Below are 17,065 nucleotides of genomic sequence, written 5' to 3'. Positions count from 1 at the left end.
ACATGCCTGCTCGTCCCACAGAATGGCCATGAGCCCGCTGTGCTAGGGACATGGAGGAGTGCACTTCCATCTTTCTACAATGCATTAACTATATGCTCTCAAGAATTACATCAGCTTCCTTGGCTACCATTTGCTGGGTAATTCTCCTTTTCTTTGATAGCGGGCCACTGGCAAACATGGGGTTTTGCATGCCGAGTTTCAAACATCATGTGTCACACTGCAGTGTATCTGTGCAGGTTATAGACTGAATCCAAAGAATTAAGGAAACCACAGAGGTAAAGAGGCTTCATTGTGGACAAAGCTGTGAGAGATCATCTGTGTATTGTATGGATGTTTTACCTGTCAGTTAAAAAGCCTATGGCCTATGGCTTGGGCAGGATACAGACGTGGATATGAATGTATTTAGAAGGTATGGTTATAATTTTTGTTATAATTTTAATTGAAGGATAATGCTTTTTGTTGCCAAAAAACAAAACAATACAAAAACAACAACAACAACAACAAAAAACCCATTTTGCCTAGAAAAACATATTTTGTTAGTCAATGTGAGACCCTTAGTTGGGACTGAGGTAAAATTGTTTTGCTTTTATACAACAACAACAAAAGGCTATGTTCATGAGAGTTAAAATGGGGTAGAGTTTCATGTTACTCTAAGAAACCAGCCTGTCTCCTTGGAATGTGGGGTTTTCACAGGAAAACTATGACAACTCATGAGAGCTAACTTTAAAATGGGTATCATCCTGGTACGAGCAACCAGTCTCTACTAACGTGGCTTCCATGGGAGATTTGGCAATTGCTCGGCCTGACACATGACACATGACACATGACCCATGACCCAAGCCATAAAAACTCAATAAATACATGGTGACTTGAAAATATGTTTATAGAGTAAATAGAAGGGTATTTAAATAAAGTTATATGTAAAAAATAATGTAATTTCTATAAAGAGAATGGGGATATAAGTATATTTATCCAAAGAGATACTAATCTCCAAGGAAGGGAGGAAGAAATACAAATTGGTGCATTTTCACGAAGAATACATGAATATAAATAACTAAATCTAGGCCTTTGATCTCAATACTTGGGAGACAAAGGCAAAGGGTTTATTTTAGCTCAAACACCCAGCTCACAACACATTATTGAGGGAAGTCAGGGCGGGAACTCAAGCAAAAACCTGAAACAGAGACCACAGAGAATTAGTGCTTCTTCCCAGGCTCATGCTCCGCTAGCTCAGAACCAACTACCTAGGGAATGATACTACCCACAGTGGCTAGGACCTCCTATAACAGTCAAGGAAAACACACACACACACACACACACACACACACACACACACACACACACACACACGGAAATCTGATCAGGGGAAATCCCTCAACTGAGGCTCCCTTCTCCGTAATTCTGGGCTGTGTCAAGTTGGCAGATCAAGCTAACTAGGGGAAGGTAGTTAGATAAGTAATTCAAGTGAAGAGCTTCCTTAGGCCTGGGGAGGTGAGTGAGCTACAGGGCAGGCCAGCTGAGGCGTAGGACCATGAGGAGGTGAGGATCTGTCAGAAGGATGGATGGACAGACTGCTGTTCAGAGGATGGACAGGCAGACGACAGTTTGGCTGAACCTCATCAAACATTGGGGAACATGCTGGGCTGAGACACTGTATGCAGAGGTGTGTGTGTGTGTGTGTGAAGAATAAACTACTCAGAGTATGAAGACAGGAATTTGTGATGTGGCTTGGACCGTGTAGGGCAAGCTGTAGTGTACTAGGCAGCATGCTTACTGCAGTATGGCCTGTTGGTAGATCTGCGGCTTATGTGAGATTGAGCTATGCCCTGCTCTAAGTCATTTCACACTGCGTGAAACTGTGGCTTTCAGGCTGTTCCTCTCCCTGGGTGACTCCACTTCACAAGTGGTATTTGGCTTCCCGAGGGCAGACTCAGAGACAAGATAGTTCTTGTTCTAGCACAGCAGTTAAGTAGAGATGTAAATCACTCATTCTGGAAAGTGAAAGTTTCTGCTTAGGAACTTATCAAAGGAAATGGTGACATGTTAAAATTATGTCAGGAAGCCAGAGAGGTGGATCAGCTGGTAAAAGTGCCCTGACACCAAGCCTGACATCCTGAGTTCAGTCCCTGAGAGCATATGGTACTGAGTCCTGCAGGTTGTCCTCTGATTACCATAAGGTCTCTATAGCATGTGTGTGCCCACAAACTCACTCACACACACACACACACACACACAACAACAACAACAACAACAACAACATAAAAATTAGGAAAAAATAAAGTCATAGCAGAAGAACCAGGCCAGGGACTCGTGTAAATATTTATTTCATGCTGTGGAGATGGTGCCCTTCCCTGATTCCCATAAAGATGATCCACAATGCAGCAATAATGACACAGTCAAGGTTGAATTGTGTCCCCTCTATGTATGTGTCCCCTGCACAGGATAAAAATGGACCATTGAGGCGGGACACCATCCAATAGAACAGCTTTCAACATGACACGTGACAGGAAAGACACCGTGAGGAGCCAGGGAGAAGACGGCTTCTGTGAGAGGAGGGGAGAGGCCGGCAACAGACTTCCAGACAGCTTTGGAGCCAGCCCTGCTGATACCCTGACCTCAGTTTCCAACTTGGGAGAGTGAAGGCAACATCTCCAGCTGTTTTAGCCTCTCTCGGGGACCCTGGATGTCTGGCTACAGCAGCCTTTTGCACAAGCAAGCTTGTGTGTCACAAGGGCCGACAAGATCTACCTGAATAGCCATGACAAAATGCTGTCAAAAGGCCCCCATTGAAAACAGATAGCTGACGTTATCAGCCCACCCAGAGCTCCGGCCCTCTCACCAGGGGAGAACACACATACCTGTGCCTTTGCTAGTTTTTCTTTATTTTAATATTAAGTAAAAACACACGAGCACCTCACTGCCAGATGCCAGCTTTCTTTGAGCTATCTAATTTTTCTTTTTGTTTTTCTTTGTCTTTGTTAGCTTGTGTAAATCATTTGAGATTGGGTTTATAAATTCATTTATTTATTTAAATCAGAGACCATAGACACTCCCAGGCTTACTCCCAAGCTCATGCACCGCTAGCTTTCTTACAAAGCTCAGGGCCACCTACCTAGGGAATGGTGCTGCCCACTGTGGCTAGGTCCCCCTATATCAGCAGCAGTCAAGGAAATCCTCCGCAGACATGCCCACAGGCCGATCTAATCTAGGCAATTCCTCAATTGAGACTCCCTTCTCAGATGGCTCTAGATGGTCTCAAGTTGATAATTAAAGCTAACTAAGACAAGTTGGGGTTGCCGTGTGTGTGTGGAGGTCAGAGGTTCATAGACCTCCCACATACAAACATAATAAAGAATTAATATACTGTTGGGTTTGTTATTTTCAACTGTGTATATATATATATATATATATATATATATATATATATATATATATATATATATATATTTTTTTTTTTTTTTTTTTTTTTTTTTTTTTTTTTTTTTGCTGTTTGAGACAGGGTCTTGCTACGCAGCATTGACAGCCTTGGAACTTGCCGTGTAGACCAGGCTAGACTGAAACTCACAGAGATCCTCCTGCCTCTGCCTCCTGTGTGCTGGGATTATGCCTGGCTTGTAATTTAAAATCTTAAAAATTGTCTTATGATTTGAAACAAGTCAACCACTGCACCGTCCTGTGTCCTAACTCCTTGGATGGAAACAGATAAAAGGCAGGTGACATTCATATATTCGTTTTGTGGTATAAACATGAATGAGCATTTATCAGAGGGGCAACAACGGTAATGATTTGACTGCCGAGACCTGAGACGAGCAAGTCTACGCGGTTCCTCATTTGCTGTCTGTCCCCATCTGCAGTTCTGACCTCGGCCTCACAGATTGCTAGCTTCTTGGGTCTCTGACTTTCTGTGGTAAACAGGGGACGAGATGTCAGCTGAACAGCCAGACACTCAGACAAAGCGCCTGTGTGTCCCCAAGCTCCACGCCCAGGCGCCGTCTGCCTCCCCACACTCTGCAAGGGCCCAGTCACAATTGTTTCTGGTCAGCCACGGCCTGTGTGGAAATGGACATCGTGTTCCCTAAGGAAGGGACCGTGTTTTCCCGTTCTGCTTTGTTAGAAGTCCCTCCACTTCACATCTGTGAAGAGGAATCCAAGGTCCCGAGGGTGGAGTGCCATGGTAGAGGGTCTACCACCAGGAGAGACCCAGACAAAGGCTGTGCCTGCGAGACATCAGCCTCCTGCAGGGATTTCAATTGCTGATGTCAGCTGTCCAGATGCGCATGTGCAGCGGGGAGGGACCCCTGCAAATGGAAAAAGGAAGAAAGAAAATTCTCTGTGTTCTAATCCTGGGCTTACCAAGAAGCAGTGAGTGTCTGCCTGTGGGTAAAGATGCTTGGGCAAGCCCAACCCCCAACCCACGTGGTCAAAGCAAGAAGGGAATCCCACACACTGCCCTACCTCTATACATGCTCGCCTGTGCGAGCGCACGCACAAGTGCTCAGACGTGCACTTGAATGGGGAGCAGTTGGGCGGAGTGGGAGGAGGGTTGCAGGGGTGGGCGGAGACTGGTAGAAGGTGACACGGATAAGCAACACACTGTACACCTGTAGGAACTTCCAAATAGAAATCAAATGAGGCCTCTTCTCTAGTAACACACACTGCTAGTGTTGGGGTGCCAAAGTCACACAGCAGGTTTCTCCCCGGGAAAGCTGTTTGAAAGCGGGGTAACTGTGCTCTCACAGGGAAGCTGCATGCTCCCACACTGAAAGACGGGGGTAGGGGGACTTTCAAAGTCTTTGCTTTGTTAACCTCGGACGAGGCGCCCTGTTTATAAGTAGAGAAGGTCCTGTGCCTCCGGCATCCTGGTTTACTTTGTCCTCCAAACCAGCCAAATAAGTATATAGTTTAATTATCGCGTCATAGCTGCTGAAACCAAAACTCTTTTAAAGACCATATTTTTAAATAGGTGTGTGTGTGTGTGTGTGTGTGTGCACGTGAACACCCACAAAAGCCAGAGGATGGCGTCAAAGCCCTGGAGCTAGAGTTGTCCCAGCCAAAACTTCCCTAAATCACAAAGGGGTGATGTATTCATTGGTCTCTTTGTTACTTGTTCTGTTTTTTTGGGGGGGGGTTGATCCTTTGTTTGTTTTGTTTTTATTTATGGAGGGTTGGAACTCACTCTGTAGACCAGGCTGGCTTTGAACTCACAGAAATCTTTCTACCTCTTCTCCCAACCGTGGAGCTAGAAATGTGTGTCTTGTGTGACACAACCTGCCTTGTTTTTCTTTTTAAGACTGGGTCTTGTTGTGATGCTCAGGATGGCCTCCGTTCACCGCCCTTGCTTGCACTGGTTAGTTTGGGCTGTCAAGTTGATACAACTTAGAATCAGCTGAGAAGGGAGTTTTAACTGGGGATTGGCCACATCAGATTGGCCAGATTGTAGGCATACAGATCTTTGGATGACTGTCCAGACTGTTAATTGAGCCAAACTTCGGAGGCAGCCCCAGGTCCTGGAGAGGGGGTTCTGGGCTGCAGAATTATGCAGAGTCTGGCTGAGTGTAATCAAGTGAACAGGCCACGTGCAGAGTGGGTTTGTCCATTTCTCTCTAAACTTGACTGAGGCCGCCTCCGCCTCTGCGATTTCCCCGCAGTACGGAACGGTAACATGGAATCGTAAAACCCTTTTTCCTGTGTTTCTTTTAGTTGGCTTTTGTTTGATTTGTTTTGTTTTTAATCACAGCCACAAAAAGCAAACTAGAAACTCCTCCTGCCTCAACTGTGGTTACGGGCTTGTACCACAGGAAACAAAAGTTAATGCCGATCAGGAGTCTATGTCGGCAACCATGGTACTGCACTGCCCCCTGGTGGCCAAGGTAAGTAAGTCAGTACCAACAGTTGAAGGGCATAGGAGGTCGACTGGCTCCTAAGAGAATTAGGCTGGTTCTTCCTGGGTTGCTCCTTCATCGTGACCACTTAAAGCTGTGATATTAACCAAAACAATTCCCAGACTTCATCAGGTTCCACATATCAGGAACTAGACATAACCTGAGCCAAGTCCACTGACTGTTCAAGAATTTCCATGCTGTGGCAGTGTTGCTCCAATCACTGTATTAAATATCCAGGGATAAGCTGGGCATGAGCTTAGCTATTGTTTCAGCATGCAGGGGGCTGAGGCAGGAGGTCTCTGTGAGTTTAGGGCTGTGAATGTAACTCTGTTCGTATGGTGCTTGCCTAGGATACAGAAAACCCTGTGTTTGAACCATGCACTGAATAAAACCCAGCAGGGTGGCTGTTGTGTGACTTTTCATTGGGAAATGTAAACAAACACATATTCACTTAGCTAAAGCACTGACAACAAAGAGAACAATTCAGCCCACTCAAGTCTAGTTCAGTGAACTAACAAGTTTATGAATGTTATTTACAAGGGTATGGGTAAGGAGTTACAGGAACATGAATAACTTCAGGAAAGGTAGATCACCACTCCAGTACACGTTAACAGCCCACAAAACCAGCATACCTAAAGTTCACAGAACAGTTTGCCATCTGTCTGAGAGTATACTTGTCCAGCAATCATGGCTGACTTTATAACCTTGGGGAGGTGTCTTGTGAACCTTGTAAATTTCAGGGGCCTGCTGAGACTTGTGTGTTTACTTCTGGGTCTTAAGGAGCCCCTCCTGCTCCAGGAGCAATGCAGTTTCTCACAACAGAACCTGTGTCTGTAACACCAAAGCCCTCTTAATCTTGATATTCAGACTAGACCCTTTCACTGGTGCTTCCATATTTCTTAAGGTTTCCAGCCTGGATGACTGGTAGATAATTCCCTTGGGAGTGGTGGGAAAACCACTGTCACCCCTAAACCTAGGTGGTTCCAGAAACTAAAGCCACCCTCCAGGTAGGTTTAAATTTGCATCTCAGTTTCCCATTTGCTATGAAGATCTCTTTATTACTAATTTCATTTTTATGTATGGGGACATTTTTTTACATGGGTTCATGTACACATCAAGTGTGTGCATGTCACCAGGAGGCAAGAACTGAGCAATGGATATTACACACACACACATCATTTTTTAAAATCTAGACACAGTAGTACACTTGTAATCCTTGCACTGGGTAGGCAGAGACAGGGGTATCCCTAGGGATGGGACAGATGGCCAATCAGTCTAGCTAACCAATTCAGAGAAACCTACACTACCTAGAGCAACAGTTCTCAGCCTTCCTAACACTGTGACCCTTTAATACAGTTCCTTATGCTGTGGTGACCCCGACCATAAAATTATCTTTGTTGCTACTGCATAACTGTGATTTTGCTACTGTTATGAATTGTAATGTAAATATCTGTTTTTTCTGATGGTTTTAGGGGACCCCTGTGAAAGGGTTTTGGCCCCCAAAGGGTTGAGAGCCACTGCTAGACTCTGTCACAAAATAAGTGATGACATCAGAGCAATGACACTGGGGCTGTTGTCTGACTGTGCACACAGACACACAATCAGTTCACATGATTTTTAATCCAGGTGTCATCTTGCCTCTAATTCCAGCACTTGGGAGGCAGAGGCAGGTGGATGTCTGTGAATTTGCTGCCAGCCTGGTCTACAGAGTGAACTGAGTTCCAGGCCAACTGGAGCTATACAGGGAGACCCTGATTTTAAAAAAGAAAAGGAAAACATACACTTTTTAAATTAAGTGGTAAAAAAAAAAAAAATCACACACGTTAACGCCCACCTCCACCCAGAAGCTGCTATGCAAACGATGAGACCTGATGGGACAACTCAACCTCAGCTCCACCCCAGCACTCAGGAGGCTGAGACAGCAGATCTGCAAGTTCAGAGCCAGCTTGAGCTACAGAGTGACTTTCAGACCAGCATGGGCTGTGTCGTGAGAAACCATCTGAAACATAGTAATTTCAAATTTTAAAATATAGATGTGTATTTATTTATGTGATGGGTTATATATATATGCTTGGCCCAGGAAAGTGGCCTTGTTGGAGTAGGTGTGTCACTGTGGGCATGGGCTTTAAGACGCCCTCACCCTAGCTGCCTGGAAGTCAGTATTCTGCTAGCAGCCTTCGGATGAAGATGTAAGACTTTCAGCTCCTCCTGCACCATGTCTGCCTGGACGCTGCCATGCTCCTACCTTGATGATAATGGACTGAACCTCTGAACCTGTAAGCCAGCCCCAATTAAATGTTTTTGTAAGAGTTGCCTTGGTCATGGTGTCTGTTCACAGCTGTAAAACCCTAAGACAATTTACATACATGCTATACAATACTTTGCATATATACATAGATATATTATATAATTTGGGGCTGGTAAGACGGCTCAGTGGCTAAGAGCACTGGCTGTTCTTGCAGAGGGCCCAGGCTTTGTTGCCAGCATTCACATGGGAGGCAGCTCCCACAACCATTCTATAACTCCAGTGCCCTCTTCTGCCTTCTGCAGGCCCTAGGCATGCATGTGGTGCACAAACATACAAAAAAAAATTAGACTTCTATCTAACTGAAAAATGTTTAGTGTCACCCATTATTTTGTGCAACTAATTGACATATCCAGAAAGAGCTGGGAGAGCCTCCCTAGATACAGTGTTCATGTCCCTGGCCTGGAAGACTTCAGCCACATTGCCGAGTCTGCCACAGTAGCAGATAGTGGCGGCTCGCAGGTGAACTCCTCTGACCAGTCCTCCGTTCTCCTCAGGGGACGAACAAACCCGAAAGCGGCCACAGCTGCCTCTTACATTTGCGCATATATATATATATATGTGTGTGTGTGTGTGTGTGTGTGTGTGTGCATGTATATTTATTTTTATATACATAAATATTTAATACATATTAAAATTTAAATATAAGCAGAATTATAAACATATAAATAAAATTTTAAAAATAGTTGATGTTCTAATAACGTAAAAATTTAATTTAGTAAAATTTTATCTAATTAAAAAAAGTAAAATAATAGAGCCGGCTCTGTTGGCACATGCCTTTAATCCCAGCACTTGGGAGGCAGAGGCAGGTGGATCCGTGAGTTCTAGGCCAGTCTGATCTACAAAATGACAGCCAAGGATTATGCCAGAGAAACCCTGCCTCAAAAAAACAAAATAAAGAGATAAAATTAAAAAAACAGGGTGGAGGCTGTTGGAGTTGACTGGGGTCTGAGTTGACTGCAGACGTTGGGGATAGGCTGGCAACCGTTAGGAACAGAGAGGTGTGGCTGGGAACTGGTGGCTACTGGGGATGGGCTGACCAGTAATCCTTGGGGACAGTCTGGGAGCTGTTGATGGGGGGCGGGACTTGGCAGGTGACCGTTGGGGACAGGTCCGGAGCTCTTAGGACCAATCTGAAGACATTGGGAACTGATTGGGTTGGGGCCACTAGAAACGCATGGAACCCTGAGAAAGAGCAAGGGTGTGTCTTACTTGGGTGGATCTTCTAGAACAACGGAAGTTAGAAGGTGGGGGTCAAGGAGCAGGCGCAGTGGAGACACATACCCACCAGAAAGTTCTGCTCCTGTGGCTTTTACCCAACCTGGAACCTCATAGGGTGAGGACCAACCCAACTGCCCACCCAGCTGTGGAGCCAGGGCTGATGGGAGAGAGCATCCGGGGCACGGAGCACCAGGCCTGGGACTCAGCAAAGCTCAACCAGCATAGGGCTGAGATAGTTTCCAAGTCCCAGAACTCGCCTGCGCGGATCCAGGAGGCTCCTGCAAGTGGGATGCTGCATCCACAGAAGCACGAGGCCTTAGGTTGGACTCAGTTTCCCATCATACTGTGGATGTTTCCAGACCTGTATGAACACAGGCTACAGTATTAGAGTTCGCTGTCGGGCCAAATACCTGACTGCTGATGCGCTCTGTGAACGGCAATCCAGGTAGCGTGCGCCAGTTCTGTGCCCTGTTCCCTAGGCCAGTGGGAACCTCTGTGTCAGGTAGGAGTGTGTGTGTGTGTGTGTGTGTGTGTATGAGAGAGAGAGAGAGAAAGAGAGAGAGAGAGAGGGAGGGAGGGAGGGAGGGAGGGAGGAGGCAGAGGCCATCAGCGTCCCTGGAGCTATAGCCCTCCGAAAGAGCAAGTGCACTTGACCATGAACTACCTTCTAGCCCCAGACCCCAGAAACCTCCCTTTTATCATCTAACAGTGCCTTTTCGGTGCCTTCTGCCTCCAACCACACAGCCTACCCCAGGACCGCGAAGCCTGGGGGAAGCCGGGGCTAAGATCTGGTGGATGAAGATCTATGACCCACAAACCTGGTTCAAATCTCTGCTCTCCCTTCCCACCCCCACCTTTCTCACCTGACCATATTGTGGGTCTGGAGTCGGCCCAGTGAGGCTTCTGAAGAAGTCTTTTATATATCTATATATACATTTTTTTTTTAAAAAGTTGTGGGGTTCATGTGAGGTTTGCAGGAATCCAGTTTCTTTCCACCATAAAGTCCTGAGGGCAGAACTCAGGTTCCCAGGATCCACGGCAGACACCTTGTTGAGCCACACACAGCCAGTCAACACTTTTTCTTCAACATGGATCTCCCTTTACGAGTGTCACTTGGAGACTCTGGGAAAGCTTTGTCCTCCCACACTCTCACCCTTCTTCTTCCCCTCCACAGGCATTGCTCCAGCCCTTAGCTAAGATCTCCGTGGGAGCCTGGAGGACTGCAGGACTAACCTTCTGACTCTCACACCCAGGGCCTATACCTGGAATGTCACTGCAAAACTAAGGCCATGGGAAGAGGCCCTCCCACATCTGCGTTCTGTCTGCAGTGCATGTCCTAGCACCTGGCATGCTTTCTGCCGTGAAAACGCTCGCAATTAATGCCCTGGAGAGCATAAATGCAGCCCCTGCCCCATTGTCCATCTTCAGAAAGTGAATCCTAGTAGACGACTCGGCCAAGGGCTTCCCCACCTCTTCCTCTCCCAGCACAGGTTCTTCTCCATCCCGGCCAAGGGTGGAGCTTTGTTCTAGATCTACCAGTTCCATGTCTACAACCAATGCACAAGAACCCAACTGTTTTGGTTCTACGTCTCTCCCTGGCCAATCATTAGCCTACCAGTGTCTTGGTCCTTAAGATTCCCCAACATTTGGAATCTCCCTGCTCCACTTAAATTTTACTTGACAGTCCCAAGTTCCCAGAAGAGATCCAGGAAGTAAACTACATGGGTGGCACTGCTGTCTGAGGAATAAGAAAGGCCAGCAACTTTGTGTGCATGCTCCAAAATGTGCCTTGTGGCTGTCGTGCTAAAGTGATGTCCTTTTGTAGAGCTTAGGGCAGAACCTTCTAGATCCAGCATCAAGCTCAGCAGCTTTTCTTAGTTCTCATTTTTTGTATCTTGCCAGTTTCACAACTGCTATTTCCTCTTCAGTCATAGCACAATGTTAAATAACCATTGCTGTTTGTCTAAATGAAATGCAAAACCTGGGAAAACATGGCAGTGGGGCTTAGTTTGGTTCATCCTGGACGGGCCTTAGACTAGCTTTAGACATCAGTGGCCCTGCTTGAGATGGTCTGAGGTCTACCCTGGGCTGCAAAGTGCTGCCCTAGGACTTCTTCCTTGTAGCCATCCTTCTAACCCAAGAGACTTAGTTCCTGCCCTCAGAATTGTGTGCTTCTTGTGGGAAAGGCTTGGCCATTATGAATAGTCTTAATATAAGTACATAGGAGTAGTGCTTGGTACTTCTCACTGGGAATTCCCTCTGGGGTCAACTTGTCTCCTCCTAGAGCCCCTCTATGTTGTCTTAAACCTTGTACAATATTAAATGTTTGGTTGTATACACACACACACCCTCACACCAATGCCTGTTTTCTCTCTGAATTAAGAGTACTTCCTGGAGGATGGTCCCTAACTGCTCAAGCCCACCCCTCGGCTTAGGGAGGATGGGGGTGGCCCTTAGCATGTATTGCTAAATAGTAAAATGACTTTGTTTATAATAACCAAGAATATTGACCATTCAAGAAATAAAAAATTTCCAGAAAAGGTCATTGTCCCACGCAGAAAACAAGTGACTTTAAATATGGTATTCCTACAGCAACTACCCAGCCTAGGTACAGTACTAATACAGGAAACACCTGTTCAGTTTTCTGTCCCACCTGTGCCAGCTGCAGTCCTGTAGTCTGGGGCACAGGGATCACCAGGCCAGCTGGACCAACTTAGGGGCTCATACACAAAATGTTGTCAAGAGCTCCAGGTGGTAGGTAGGTCTTGCCAGTTCCTGAAGGAAGCACCTTGCACTATTTTATGAAGCAGCACGAACCACCTCTACCTAACTAGAACGGACTAGACACTGGAGAGCTGATGCCACTGCCATTTTAACATCTTAAAATGTTTTTAATGCCATCGAGCACAGGAATGCTTATTTCAGCCACGTCCTAAGAAACTGTCTTTACACAAACCGCAGTCCAAGCACACAGCCCCGAGTGGGAATGGCTTTGCAGAAGCATCTGGCATGGCTGATCTTAAGCTTGCTCTCTTGGCCAGAAGCCTAAGTTTCTTTCTTCTCTGCTGAATGGGGTTGAGCCAATCTTCATGTGGCCTCTTAACTGCCTAACTGGAAAATAAGACAATATGGATTCCTACACCAAAGCACAATTTGTTTCAATACTGTGCGAAATGCAGTTTTTTGCAAGATTTACAAAAACAGAATCTGTACACTTAGTGTTACTCAAACCTGTAAAACCAGTGCAAATCTTGGCCAATCAGCCCAGCACACCACTAGGGGTACTAACAAGTACCACTGAGGTTCTGCAGCTCTAGCACTGCTCCATGTTAGATCAGAAAGATGGCTGCTTCAGGCATCCAGAGCCTGACAATCCCGTTTGCTCATGACAGGTTTAGACTAGCTCTGTAGTGGCAACAGGACCTGTCAGCAACTAAAGAGCAGCTTTGCCTTAAGAACCCTGGGTCCCAATCTCGAGTATCTTCCACTCCTAGCCCTCAGCAGCACTGGAGGCGAGGGATCACATGCACCACTGTAGACCAGATCCCGTTCAGTTCCACACCCTCATCAATTCCTGTGTACTTAACCCCTGCAATGCCACCTCTGCACTTCTCACTGCAGCTCACAGAATGTCACCCCGAAATCCCACTTACTCACTAGACCCCTACAGCACAGCAGACGTGCCAGACAGTATTGGTCATTAACTTTGTTCTGGGACACAAAATCCCATCTGGTCTCAATCAGTGGCACAAACCTGTTGCAGTAGCACCTCCAGTCTGAAGGCTATCAAAGCCTCCTATAGCACAACAGTAATATGGTGCTATTGCATTTTACATAAAAACCCCTCATGTCCACAAGCTTAAGCATTCAACATATAACAGGCCAGGCGAACCTGGGGAGAAATGTCCCTTCCCCTGGTTCATGCCTGTTGTATAGCCAAACACCAATCCAGGTGTAGTCTGCAGTAAAGACCACAAGAGGCAGCTCTGTTAGAAACTTTATTTTCCTTCCACCTTTTTTTCCTTTCTTCAGGTGTCTGCTGAGCAGCTCAGGACCACTCAGTGGTGGCTCCAACCCACTCAGTGGCCTGCGCAGTAGGAGCTGCTGACCAGTCCTCAGTGGCTGGCTGTGCACTCCAGTCTTCTGTTAAGAAAGCACAAAAAAGTCATCAGCTCTAGGAACAGAGTTTAACTTTTCCCAAATCACCCCCAAATGTGTCAAGACACACTGCATCCACAAGCACACCCAGTCAGACACAACACACTTGGGGGCACTCAAAACGCACCTGTGGGGAACTGCTGGATGGGCACAGAGGGCACCTGCACACCCTCAGACCAATCAGCCACCTCAGGCTGAGCAGCAGTGAACTCAGGAGCTGGTGCGGTCCATTCACCCTGGAATTCCTCCTTGGTCACAGCCTTCTCAGCAGCAGCCTGTTCCTCCTTCTCAATCTAGTTTTTAAAAAGCAAAGAACTGACAAATTTAGCTTTGCTGAACCAGACCAAGGCGTCCCATTCACTTTGTGGCCACCAGCATTTAATAGAACCTTACCTCCTCTGGATCTCTGTAGAAGTAAAGATCAGGCATAACCTCCCATGGGTGTTCACGGGAAATGGTACCTCGCATGCGGAGTACCTCCCGGGCCAACATCCACCACATCAGACCCACTGAGTGAGCTCCCTGCAAGTAGGACAGTCATTAAACACAAAGCCAACTCTCACCTCACCAGACCCCTGCTAGATATTCCTTGGTACCAAACCTTAGATTCCACACACCCACAGCTCACTACCCCAGGTATAGAAACTCACTGGGCACATACTCACAAAATAACCCCTCCCAACACTAACATTTACTTAGAATACACAAGCCCAGAGTTCACACATCAAATTGTGTAGCAAAGGTTACTATCAAACCCCACTCACTGGACCAGCGTGGGATGTTAGCGAAAACCTTGCCACTCGTTTAGCACACTACCTACACTTGTGAGTTCATCGGCCAGCATGTGACCTCAACTCCAAGCTCTAACAATGTGCAGGGGACCACGGAAGGCCTCCCTAGTGCCTTCATCAACTCTCTAAGACCAAGTACCTTGTTGTTGCATGGGATGGCAATGTCCACATAGCGCAGGGGAGAGTCTGTGTTACACAGAGCAATGGTGGGCAGGTTGACATAAGAGGCCTCTGTGAGGGGCTGGTGGTCAGCCCTGGGATCAGTCACCACTAGAAGCCTTGGCTCCCTGAAGGCTGCTTGGATCTGGTTAGTGAAGGTCCCAGGTGTGAAGCGGCCAGCAATTGGAGTGGCTCCTGTGGCAGCAGCAAACTTCAGCACAGCTCGCTTTGAAGGGAGATTGAGTCAGCATTATCACGAATGCTTTCATAAGGAAACTGCTGATACCCACTTCTAGTCACCTATCAACACCAAAGCAGCAAGGGAGCACTTCATTAAAGCAGCCAGGCCAACTGTAACACTTGTGTGGCCATCTCTAGTCAGACACCCACTCCTCTATGAAGCCAGTTACTGTTGGTGATTTAAAGCCTCTCATGCCCCACACCCCTCACAGGAGTTACAGATACCCAGCAAACACCTGACTTTTGGACAAACTTATCAGAACACAGAGCAAGCTTATCCTTCCTTTTCCTCTAGTGAAGTCCTTTTAAATGGCTTGTTTACAAAATAGTATATCTCACACACTCACAGAGGGCTGGTACTGGATTGCACAAGTGATCAAACTGACCTGGGGCCTCAGAAACTGACTTTTCAGAGACCCAGACAGCCAGTACATATCAAAAATAGTTTCAACACTTCGTATTTCACTCTTTACAACTGATACACTCAAATTAGCAGACTCTAAACCTGGCTATTGTGACTGACATTGAGCTGTTTCCTGCATGGTTTGCCTCCTCAGTCATTGTCCGAGGACTCTGAGAAGTTGTAGGAATATGCAGGTGCGAGCACAAAGCCCAGCTTTATCTCCAACGTTGTGGAAAGGGACTGTACATCACTGAGCAAATGCCTATGCTCCCCTACGCCACTAGGACAGAGCCCAGGGAGAGTGACCTCCTGGGTTATCCACGTTGGGTAATTTGGTATGCACTCCCAATGTATTCTGTGGATTACTGCCCCCAAACAAGCCCATTCCACAAACCTGGCCAGTGTTCCTGGAAGAGATGACACTGACATCGGCGGGGTTCTCAATGGCAACAATAGCGCGAGCTGCAAGCAACAGTTTCTCCCAGGTCCTCTTCAGATTTATGATGTAGATACCTAGGACAGCAAATGGCAATCATTGGGGGGTGTCTTTCCAAGACAAGCTTCAGGTAATCCTGGCAGTCAGAGACCTACCTGTCTGCCTCCTGAGCTGTGCACACCAGGCCACAATCGGCTCTTTTAAGTGGGTGCCCAGACAGGTTTGCTAACCTCACAGCTTTGTAAAGAGACACCGTAGGAAGGCAGAGCATGTGGCAGTGACCACTACCAAACTCCAGTCATAGAGGCAAGCTCTACTGGTGTTAGCGAAAATCCTGCCATCAATTCAATGTAGCACACTTCCGACACTCAGAAATTCACTGGCCGAGACCGGCCTCCACCCTGAGCTTTAATAGTGTGCAGATTCAACCTGTCTCTTCCCTTCAGTTAATCCTCCATGTCACCTGGCCCCCTTCCTTCACACCTTCTTTAATACAACACAAGCCAGTGTAGTATTCCTCCAAGCATCATTCAGTACCAACACTACCCACTAGGCAAGTCAGAAACTATCAAAAGTAGCAACTGACCATCACTTTTCCTTTTGTAGATGTACTGCTCCATCTGAAAGTCAAGGTTGGTGCCACCTAAGTGGGTTCCTGCAGCAAGGAATTTGAGGACATCCTCCTCCTTCATCTGCAGAACATCAAGGGCTCCGGACATTGTGTAAGTTTCCCTTTTAAGTTACGATGGAAACCTAAAAAGAAAAAATGATTCGTCCATTGTTTTTCTTAGATTCGAACCCACAAGATTACCCTGCCTCCCGTGAGAGGAATTAAAGGCCTAAGTATGCCACCAGGCTCCGTTCTTCGTAGTAAAGCTGACTGTATACTCATTCCTCCGTCCCTTTCAACTTTTCTAGCCGCCTAATCATTAAGTGGCTTCGGCGCAGAGATCATGCAGAAAAACTAGCCAGTTGGAAGTTAGCGCTTCCGCAGGCACTCTTAGGAATATCTACTAAACAGCTTTAACCTCGCACGGCGAGGTCTGCAAAGGCAGCCATATTTGGGGTGCTTCTGTTTCTATATCTCAAGCCTGACCGACAGTTCCCGTCCCATCTCTATGCGCCTCACTAGCAGTTTTCCTAGTATCTTGCGGACAGGCCCCTTGGGCCTGGCACGAGCCGCAGAAGGGCCTCGGAGAAGCGCCCGCCCCACCTCACCACGGGCCACCACGTGGCGCCGCCGCCGGTAACCAAGCCGCCCGGACACACGCAGCATCTGGACCCTCCGGGCACCATGGGGCAGGAAGCTCGAGAGCGCGGCGTCGGGAGGCCCCGAGGACGCCACGTGAGACTCACCAAGAACAACGCCGTATGGACCCGTCCCCGGGTAGCGCGGAAAGGATGGGCGCCCGGAAATGACGCTCTTAAATAGCCCACAGCCAGCCAATAGCAACGCAGGTCAAGCAAAAA

General features: G+C 47.1%; 1 protein-coding gene across 1 annotated transcript; it reads right to left on the bottom strand.

The window, feature by feature from the left end:
- Nucleotides 1-13,398: 13,398 nt before the first annotated feature.
- Nucleotides 13,399-16,991, bottom strand: RPSA (ribosomal protein SA). The gene is made up of 7 exons (XM_080934231.1): nt 16,952-16,991; nt 16,182-16,348; nt 15,554-15,672; nt 14,497-14,742; nt 13,960-14,088; nt 13,694-13,859; nt 13,399-13,551 (listed from the first exon to the last, which is right to left on the bottom strand). The coding sequence occupies exons 2-7, from the start codon at nt 16,312-16,314 to the stop codon at nt 13,457-13,459; spliced, it is 888 nt and encodes a 295-aa protein (XP_080790357.1). The 5' UTR covers nt 16,315-16,348; nt 16,952-16,991; the 3' UTR covers nt 13,399-13,456.
- Nucleotides 16,992-17,065: the final 74 nt, after the last annotated feature.

The sequence above is a fragment of the Micromys minutus genome, assembly GCF_963924665.1.
Source record: "Micromys minutus genome assembly, chromosome: 21".
NCBI classification, from domain to species: Eukaryota; Metazoa; Chordata; class Mammalia; order Rodentia; family Muridae; genus Micromys; species Micromys minutus.
The sequence above is the reverse complement of the archived record's forward strand: the minus strand, read 5'-3'. Positions and strand labels throughout refer to the sequence as shown.

Coding starts and splice junctions, on each gene's coding strand:
- RPSA (XM_080934231.1), bottom strand. CDS start 16,314: ATGTCCGGAGCCCTTGATGTTCTGCAGATGAAGGAGGAGGATGTCCTC. Junction 13,860..13,959: donor TCTACAGAGATCCAGAGGAG/GTAAGGTTCTAT, acceptor TTTAAAAACTAG/ATTGAGAAGGAGGAACAGGC. Junction 13,552..13,693: donor CATCCAGCAGTTCCCCACAG/GTGCGTTTTGAG, acceptor CTTTCTTAACAG/AAGACTGGAGTGCACAGCCA.